The 10,529-nt window shown below is 35.9% G+C and overlaps 1 protein-coding gene across 1 annotated transcript; it reads right to left on the reverse strand.

Annotated features, from left to right (window-relative positions):
* Nucleotides 1-471: 471 nt before the first annotated feature.
* LOC129253297 (uncharacterized) lies at nucleotides 472-1,348 on the reverse strand. The gene is made up of 2 exons (XM_054891600.1): nucleotides 1,247-1,348; nucleotides 472-1,140 (listed from the first exon to the last, which is right to left on the reverse strand). Exons 1-2 carry the CDS (start codon nucleotides 1,292-1,294, stop codon nucleotides 517-519), a joined length of 672 nt encoding a protein of 223 aa, XP_054747575.1. The 5' UTR covers nucleotides 1,295-1,348; the 3' UTR covers nucleotides 472-516.
* Nucleotides 1,349-10,529: the final 9,181 nt, after the last annotated feature.

Below are 10,529 nucleotides of genomic sequence, written 5' to 3' on the forward strand. Positions count from 1 at the left end.
GAAGATTAACAGAACGATTGGAAGAATTCACAGAAAATTGACCCCATACATAACAGCAACAGCGTTAAAACAGTAATGCAAAAAACAGCTACACTTGTGAAAAATTTTTGCTTTACCCTCTGGATTAGATCCCGTCCGATAGAGAGAATTGCTTTAAGTGCAGCCGCCTATGGGAAGGAAATAAGAAATACGCCGCCGGCGTGAACGTGTTAAATTTGCTGGCATATGCTTTGTGTAATATATCACAGTGTTCTCGTTGGCCAAAAAAGGAGGTCTGCCATTTTGTTGGATAGCGAGAAGCGCGGAAACCAGTTTTTTTAACTTTAGTGGACACGCGGTTTTGTACTATTATATAAAAGTGCTTATACTTGTAAATCCACATGCTCGGTAGTTTTGCTAGGATACCCTAGATTTTTGTACATAACCACAAAAAAGCTGAATACACCACAAATCAAATGAAACACATTAGCCTTTCGTTACTCAATGATGTACTTTATTTTCGTAATCTGGAATAAATCAGATGAGATCAAAGAAATCGTTAAATTTGTCAAATTTCTTCATCATATTAGTTTCAGCCTTGAATTCCTCAAACCACTGAACTAATTTGGAATTCTTTGATTTTTCCGCGGGAGTCATTTCTTTAAGGAATTCACCAAAAACATGCTCGAAATTCTTAGCAAAAGCAAGGTATTTCTCTTTCACTTCGCTTACAAACTTCGTGAAACCATTATTTTCTAAAGCTGTCTTTATCGTAATTTTTAATTTCGAATCATCGGGAATTTTTTCAAAGTCATCTAACAATTTAAAGAAATCAGCCGTATATTGGGCCCGTTTTTTAATGCCTTGGCGTCCATCTTCCTTCTGAGAAATTTCATTAGCAATGCGAGACATACGGATAATATTCGCTTGCAACAGCTCGTCTTTGTCGGGAATTTCATTTAATTCCTTCACGGCATTCTTAAGCACTTCGCTACCTTTATCGAGTGTCCATTGGGCTACTACAGTCATTCTGGCAAGAGTGAAAAAGAAAAGTTTTAGCTTGGGATCGACTTCTTCATATGAGGCATCCTTAGAGACATGGTTCTCATGCACAGCAACCGCGACCGACTCTCGTTTTGTATGAGGTAAAGCGTGAACGAGCTGTTGTGGAAAATATTTGATTATATTTATAATGTGTTTATGTATGTATAAATAAAATAACTATGAGATATTTTAAGAGATACATTTGTTTTTTAAATCAATCTACCTGTACCAACAGCAATGCACTTGCAGCGAGAATCAAGATTTGTTTCATTTTTAATTCAAAGGTTTTAATTCAAATGCAATAGAGTGACTGACGTTCAGCGACAATCGCTGATTGAATTTCAATTGCAAATGCAGTGAGGTTTTATACCATTTCTCTAACAGCAAATTTTGAGCTACTGCGGTCCTTAGAAGCTATAGAATATATGTATCCATATAACGGGTGTTTTATTAAAAGCATCGAACTATTTTTCAAACAAACAAAAAAACGTCAATGAAGTTCTTAGTGGATTCGGTCAACAATAACTCGTCACAGTAAAAGGTATTGCCTTGCCATTGTCGGAACCATTTAGTACTTAGAAAAGTGGTACCTCCGTGGAGCACAGCTTATTCAAGAGTAGGGTCGCCTCGCTCTTAAGTTTCGAAAACGCTGCTCCTGGCATGCAAATTATACCAAACAGTAATATTTTTTGGTGTGCATCACTAGTTTATGGACTCCTATTGTATTAGTGATGCTGCAAATACGGCAATTTTGTTATTCATACAGCCACTAAACCAAAAGTAAATACCTATGCCGTAAACCTAACGAAACACTCTGTGTAATTGAACACTGATTTTAGGCACACATTTCCCCATTTTCTAATCGAAGAAATTTTATCAACATACATTTGTTTGTATAGGTGAATCAAAAAATTCGAAATTTCAGAATTCCACATGTCTAAAAATACACTCTTCACATATACATAAGTGCTAATAAATTAATCACACAATGCGCTTCTAATCTTTTAGCCCTGCACAAATAATTTTACATATTCACATAAGCTGATGTAGTTTTTGTGCCCAGAGTTTTACTTACTAGCACCAAGTGATAACTTTATTCACTAAAAAGTTAGGCTTAACTGCCCAAGGAACTCGTGTTGAGAAGAATTCATTTAACTGACGCCGCGCGCCCGTTAAGATATGCGAGTATGGTGCCAAGTTGCTATTTGAAATGGTGAACATCTGTCAAAAAACTACAAAGTGGCGCAAAATCAATCATCATGGTTTTTGAGTGATGGAAATCTTTATTTGGGGCAAATACTGCAGCTGTTTAGTTTCCAAGTGTCAAATATGATTGACGTTCGACGCCATTTGTATAAAGTAAACTTCCGATTGGGTGATTAATTTTGCGCCGCCTTGTAGAATAACCTTCCATAGAATGTTTATTTCCGATATAACAAAAACTATAATTTTTTACCTAATGAAGAAAATTTTTTTCAATCGGACATCAATTTCGCCCATCTGAAGAAATTTTTCAAGAGACTTAAACAATTTGACATCGCTTAAACATGCGCTGAGTTGGTTCCTCTTGAACTTAGACATTTCTTTGTGCATTTTGCAACTACATACAGCGATAATTTGTGTTAAACAATTGTACGGTATATGGCACAGTGATGAGTTCAGCAATAAACCGGTAAGTCACACATCGGCCTTGATTATTGCAAAATGTATGTTTAAGTTTGTAGAAGTGTGTTATCAGTACGTTTACAGTTAAATTATGTTTAAATATTTAAATTTTTGCATATATTGTATTGTATTGCATATATGTATGCAATTCGCGCGTACATGCTTCCACAGGTGCTTGGCCGAATTTCTACTGGTGGTTTCTCTCTCTCTCTCTATTGGTGGCTTCCGTTGTGATGCTTCATTTCATTTATTAAGCCTATGGTAAGAGACCTCCGGTCACAAAATGACTTAAAGATAAGACTAAAAGTAATTTCATAACAGCTTAGATACAAAGAGAGATCTAGAAAAGGCGGAATAAAGATAGAGACTATTAAACATTTATTAATTTCATTAAAGTAGCAATGGGTGCATAATTGAAATAGTTTGATTTACAAATTTTATCATCCAACTGAAAGTGAAAACACAAAACCCTTTGTTGAATATTTAAGCTTATCTGTTCAAGTACATAGAGCTGGTCAATTAAAGATACACTCAAAAATATCATCAAATTGATTGCCTACCAGGAGGCAGCACATGCCACAGATAATGGTTTGGCCCACTGTAACCACAGATGGGCGCTCTCCAATCGTTTTCATCGAGCCTGACCGCAAGGTAAAAGTGAAATATTATCTGGAAAGTATTCTGGAGGTTGCTTTGAATCCGTGGGCAGACAAACATTTCAGTGGCAGACCATGGACGTTTCAACAGAACTCGGCACCGTCTCACAAAGCTCGAGTAAACCAAGAATGGCTAAAAAACAACGTTCCGCACTTCATATCGTCCACACAATGGCTCTCAAATTCACCAGACGCAAATCCGATGAGCCATTTCTTGAGCCATTTTGGAGAGCAAGATCCAAACTAAAAGATTCAGCAGTCTCGAGGCGCTGAAAAAAGCGAAAATACCTGCCAGTCCCATTCGGGCAGCCTGCGATTCGTTTCTGGACCGTCTCAAGGCCACAGTCAAGGCAAAAGGTCATTCGAGCAAAAGTAAATTGATTCCTAATTTTGTGTTATGTTATTTTCACACATTTTTTACTTTGATTTGATTACAAACTAAATTTATGGCCTTTTTAATTGGTTACACCTCGAGTGCTGGACCCTGTAGCTTTGAGGAGATATATAATACTAGCAAACCCGGCCCCCTTCGCTGGGCACACTAAAATAGAATAGATATGGTTTAGAACAGAAAATATATGGTTTTCATATTATTTATTTCTTTATTCTTTATTCAAGCGCTTTGGCATAAACAATATTTTTTGTTTTTCTATTTGTTTTTGAGTAAATATCTATACTAATATTATAAAGAGGAAAACTTTGTTTGTTTGTTTGTTTGTTTGTTTGTTTGTTTGTTTGTAACGAATAGGCTCAAAAACTACTGGACCGATTTTAAAAATTCTTTCACCATTCGAAAACTACATTATCCAGGAGTAACATGGATTACATTTTATTTTGGAAAAAATAGGGTTCCGTAAGATATTTGGATTTTTCGGACACAAACTGAAAAAAATCTTATATATAAAATAAAGTCAACTTTTTGTGTGTGTTCGCTAACCGGCCGTGTCTGCACCGAATTAAACCAAACTTACACACATAGTTAAGAAGGTATTGAAGATGGTTTCCGTATAGTTTGGATACCTATTGGTGGATAGGGCTCGAGATATAGGTCAAAACGTGGACCCGGGTAACCTTCGGATGTGTATGTACAATATGGGTATCAAATGGAAGCTGTTGGTGAATGCTTTAGTTCAGAGTATTTCCATCCGCTCCGTGACTAGGGTCTCGAGATAGAGACCAAAACGTGGACCCTAGAATGTGTTTGTACAATATGGATATCAAATGAAAGCTGTTGATAAGTGCTTTAATACGGGGTAATTTTCATACCTATTGATGACTGGGATCTGGAAATATATGCCAAAACGTGGACCCGCCGTGTCTTTGCACCGAATTAAACCAAACTTACACACATTGTTAAGGAGGTATTGAAGATGGTTTCCGTATAGTTTGGATACCTATTGGTAGAAAGGGTCTCGAGATATAGGTCAAAACGTGGACCCGGGTAACCTTTGGAAGTGTATGTACAATATGGGTATCAAATGGAAGCTGTTGGTGAATGCTTTAGTTCAGAGTATTTCCATCCGCTCCGTGACTAGGGTCTCGAGATAGAGACCAAATCGTGGACCCTAGAATGTATTTGTACAATATGGGTATCAAATGAATGCTGTTGATAAGTGCTTTAATACGGGGTAATTTTCATACCTATTGATGACTAGGGTCTCGAGATATAGGTCAAAACGTGGACCCGGGTAACCTTCGGACGTGTATGTACAATATAGGTATCAAATGAAAGCTGTTGATAAGTGCTTTAATACGGGGTAATTTTCATACCTTTTGATGACTAGGGTCTCGAGATATAGGTCAAAACGTGGACCCGGGTAACCTTAGGACGTGTATGTACAATATGGGTATCAAATGGAAGCTGTTGGTAAATGCTTTAGTTCAGAGTATTTTTCATGCCGCTCCGTGACTAGGATCTCGAGATAGAGACCATAACGTGGAGCCTAGAATGTGTTTGTACAATATGGATATCAAATTGAAGCTGTTGGTGAATGCCTTAGTACAGAGTATTTTTCATGCCGCTACGTGACTGGGGTCTCGAGATATAGGTCAAAAGGTGGACCCGGGTAACCTTTGGTTGTGTATGTACAATATAGGTATCAAATGAAAGCTGTTGATAAGTGCTTTAATACGGGGTAATTTTCATACCTATTGATGACTAGGGTCTCGAAATATATGCCAAAACGTGGACCCGCCGTGTCTTTGCACCGAATTAAACCAAACTTATGCACATTGTTAAGTAAGTATTGAAAATGGGTTTCGTAAAGTTTGGTTGTAATTCGGAGCAGTGGCAACGGGTACAGCGTTCTTTTGAGCCAGCCATAATGTCGCTTACTTTTTTAACGCTTGGGGCGGAACTGAACTGTCAAATTGACAGTGTTAGTTACAATGTGTCAATATTTCTTTCTGATTTGGATGCCATATGGAAAAAACGTAAGTGCAACATGTAAAAATTGTTTGTGAATTTTTTTGGAGTGGATTTTGGAACAGTGAATAATTTCTTACGAAATTTGAGAATTTAATGTGAAATCCGAATGAAATTATGTGTTCGTGGAAAAAACAATTTTTTTCGTTTTTTTTTTTTTAAATATAAATGGATAACGGTTAAAAAAGCACCAATGCTTAATAAAACATATAAATTGAAACGAAAAATTCATGGATGATCAGGAAAAAAGACGATTGTTTATTCATATGCGTTGATTTGAAATTTAAAAACAATCTTCTTTTTTCTTGATTTTCAATTTATATTTTATATTTACTCAAAAACAAATAGAAAAACAAAAAATATTGTTTATGCCAAAGCGCTTGAATAAAGAATAAAGAAATAAATAATATGAAAACCATATATTTTCTGTTCTAAACCATATCTATTCTATTTTAGTGTGCCCAGCGAAGGGGGCCGGGTTTGCTAGTAAAATATAAATTGAAAATCAGGAAAAAAGAAGATTGTTTTTAAATTTCAAATCAACGCATATGAATAAACAATCGTCTTTTTTCCTGATCATCCATGAATTTTTCGTTTCAATTTATATGTTTTATTAAGCACTGGAGCTTTTTTTAACCATTATCCATTTATATTTTTCAAAAAAAAAAAAACCAAAAAAATTGTTTTTTCCACGAACACATAATTTCATTCGGATTTCACATTAAATTCTCGAATTTCGTAAGAAATTATTTACTGTTCCAAAATCCACTCCAAAAAAATTCACAAACAATTTTTACATGTTGCACTTACGTTTTTTCCTTATGGCATCCAAATCAGAAAGAAATATTGACACATTGTAACTCACACTGTCAATTTGACAGTTCAGTTCCGCCCCAAGCGTTAAAATAGTAAGCGACATTATGGCTGGCTCAAAAGAACGCTGTACCCGTTGCCACTGCTCCGAATTACAACCAAACTTTACGAAACCCATTTTCAATACTTACTTAACAATGTGTGTAAGTTTGGTTTAATTCGGTGCAAAGACACGGCGGGTCCACGTTTTGGCATATATTTCGAGACCCTAGTCATCAATAGGTATGAAAATTACCCCGTATTAAAGCACTTATCAACAGCTTTCATTTGATACCCATATTGTACATACACGTCCGAAGGTTACCCGGGTCCACGTTTTGACCTATATCTCGAGACCCCAGTCACGTAGCGGCATGAAAAATACTCTGTACTAAGGCATTCACCAACAGCTTCGAATTGATATCCATATTGTACAAACACATTCTAGGCTCCACGTTATGGTCTCTATCTCGAGACCCTAGTCACGGAGCGGCATGAAAAATACTCTGAACTAAAGCATTCACCAACAGCTTCCATTTGATACCCATATTGTACATACACGTCCGAAGGTTACCCGGGTCCACGTTTTGACCTATATCTCGAGATCCTATCTACCAATAGGTATTCAAACTATACGGAAATCATCTTCAATACCTACTTAACAATGTGTGTAAGTTTGGTTTAATTCGATTCAAAGACACGGCGGGTCCACGTTTTGGCATATATTTCGAGACCCTAGTCATCAATAGGTATGAAAATTACCCTGTATTAAAGCACTTATCAACAGCTCTCATTTGATATCCATATTGTACAAACACATTCTAGGGTCCACGTTTTGGTCTCTATCTCGAGAGCCTAGTCACGGAGCGGATGGAAATACTCTGAACTAAAGCATTCACCAACAGCTTCAATTTGATACCCATATTGTACATACACAACCAAAGGTTACCCGGGTCCACGTTTTGACCTATATCTCGAGACCCCAGTCACGGAGCGGCATGAAAAATACTCTGAACTAAAGCATTCACCAACAGCTTCAATTTGATACCCATATTGTACATACACATCCGAAGGTTACCCGGGTCCACGTTTTGACCTATATCTCGAGCCCTATCCTCCAATAGGTATCCAAATTATACGGAAGCCATCTTCAATACCTTCTTAACAATTTGTGTAAGTTTGGTTTAATTCGGTGCAGACACGGCCGGTTAGCGAACACACACAAAAAGTTGACTTTATTTTATATATAAGATTTTTTTCAGTTTGTGTCCGAAAAATCCAAATATCTTACGGAACCTTATTTTTTTCCAAAATAAAATGTAATCCATGTTACTCGTGGATAATGTAGTTTTCGAATGGTCAAAGAATTTTTAAAATCGGTCCAGTAGTTTTTGAGCCTATTCGTTACAAACAAACAAACAAACAAACAAACAAACAAACAAACAAACAAAGTTTTCCTCTTTATAATATTAGTATAGATTAACTTACAACGGGCCGCATAAGAGGGACGTGGCTGCGTTGTCCTGTTTCGATTCTTTGGGAAGAAACAGTATAATCCTATTCCAAATTACTTCGATTTCAACATAGACCTTCATTATCATCTGTTAGCGTTGCAGCGCGGGTGGACTTTAGTTGCCTCAGCAATCTTCCTTCATGCGTTAGAGATTTTCGGTTTTTGACGCTCAATTTTTTCAGGTCCTCGGTGACGTTATGCAGCCAAGTTGTTTTTGACCTTACTAGAGAATGATAAAGCGTTTTCCTTGCGTAAGGATCTTTTGAGTCTCGTGCATAACGTCGCAGTAAACCCAAGTGTGTGCAGATATTATAGTTTTATGAGAGTATAGCGAAAAAGTTTAATAACATAATACAAATGTAGGGATCCGCAGTTCTATGCCACTTTCGAAAGGCAAATGGCTTCTGTGAGAAGCTTTTTCATTGCAGAAGTGCACTCGAAGGGGTGAACTGCACTTCGAAACCGGTTCAAAGCTTACCAGTAAATTAATTGACAATAAAAGGAATGAAAGGCTGACATCCAAATCGTCAATTGCTGTGCATACACACAAATTCAAGGCGAATTCATACAAGGTGCAGTTATTGATTTTTTATTGAGATTTGGTGGGTTGGATGTCAAAGTGATTTGCTTTATTGTTGTCGCTTTGTTCATTTGCTTACATTCTTCTTAAAATGTTGACATTCAAGCCACCAAACCGCAAAAAAAAACATGTAAATGTTGTTTTTACTCCACTGACCTCACTTTGTATGTTTTCGCCGTGCACAAAGTCAAATGTTTCATACAGCCGGCCTACAAAATGCTAACACTTACATTGACTGTTGTAAAACTCTTCAGTAAAGTAATCAGCGCATTACTAAAAAAAGAGGTTGTCTGTAAAGTCGGTTTACTGACGATAGCTTAACGTGATAACGTCATAAGAAAATACTGATTGAATGGTTGCATTTTCAAAAGAAAATTTTAATTTTATTTGTTTGATAGATAATTTGTATGGATATAGAGAATGAGTTAACATTAACATAACATAATATACTTTAACATAACATAACATAACATAACATAACATAACACAACACAACATAACATAACATAACATAACATAACATAACATAACATAACATAACATAACATAACATAACATAACATAACATAACATAACATAACATAACATAACATAACATAACATAACATAACATAACATAACATAACATAACATAACATAACATAACATAACATAACATAACATAACATAACATAACATAACATAACATAACATAACATAACATAACATAACATAACATAACATAACATAACATAACATAACATAACATAACATAACATAACATAACATAACATAACATAACATAACATAACATAACATAACATAACATAACATAACATAACATAACATAACATAACATAACATAACATAACATAACATAACATAACATAACATAACATAACATAACATAACATAACATAACATAACATAACATAACATAACATAACATAACATAACATAACATAACATAACATAACGTAACATAACATAACATAACATAACATAACATAACATAACATAACATAACATAACATAACATAACATAACATAACATAACATAACATAACATAACATAACATAACATAACATAACATAACATAACATAACATAACATAACATAACATACCATAACATAACATTACATTACATTACATAACATAACAAATTACCCCGTATTAAAGCACTTATCAACAGCTTTCATTTGATACCCATATTGTACATACACAACCAAAGGTTACCCGGGTCCACGTTTTGACCTATATCTCGAGACCCCAGTCACGGAGCGGCATGAAAAATACTCTGTACTAAAGCATTCACCAACAGCTTTCATTTGATACCCATATTGTACATACACGTCCGAAGGTTACCCGGGTCCACGTTTTCACCTATATCTTGAGACCCTATCTACCAATAGGTATTCAAACTATACGGAAATCATCTTCAATACCTACTTAACAATGTGTGTAAGTTTGGTTTAATTCGGTGCAAAGACACGGCGGGTCCACGTTTTGGCATATATTTCGAGACCCTAGTCATCAATAGGTATGAAAACTACCCCGTATTGAAGCACTTATCAACAGCTTTCATTTGATACCCATATTGTACATACACAACCAAAAGTTACCCGGGTCCACGTTTTGACCTATATCTCGAGACCCCAGTCGCGGAGCGGCATGAAAAATACTCTGTACTAAAGCATTCACCAACAGCTTCAATTTGATATCCATATTGTACAAACACATTCTAGGGTCCACGTTTTGGTCTCTATCTCGAGACCCTAGTCACGGAGCAGCATGAAACATACTCTGGACTAAAGCATTCACCAACAGCTTCCAT

The sequence above is a fragment of the Anastrepha obliqua genome, chromosome 1, assembly GCF_027943255.1.
Source record: "Anastrepha obliqua isolate idAnaObli1 chromosome 1, idAnaObli1_1.0, whole genome shotgun sequence".
NCBI classification, from domain to species: domain Eukaryota; kingdom Metazoa; phylum Arthropoda; class Insecta; order Diptera; family Tephritidae; genus Anastrepha; species Anastrepha obliqua.

Bases quoted from the DNA above. Each gene is read 5' to 3' on its own strand.
- LOC129253297 (XM_054891600.1), bottom strand. From the start codon at position 1,294: ATGAAACAAATCTTGATTCTCGCTGCAAGTGCATTGCTGTTGGTACAG. The intron at 1,141-1,246 runs GTAGATTGATTT...TTTCCACAACAG, and splicing joins GTGCATTGCTGTTGGTACAG to CTCGTTCACGCTTTACCTCA.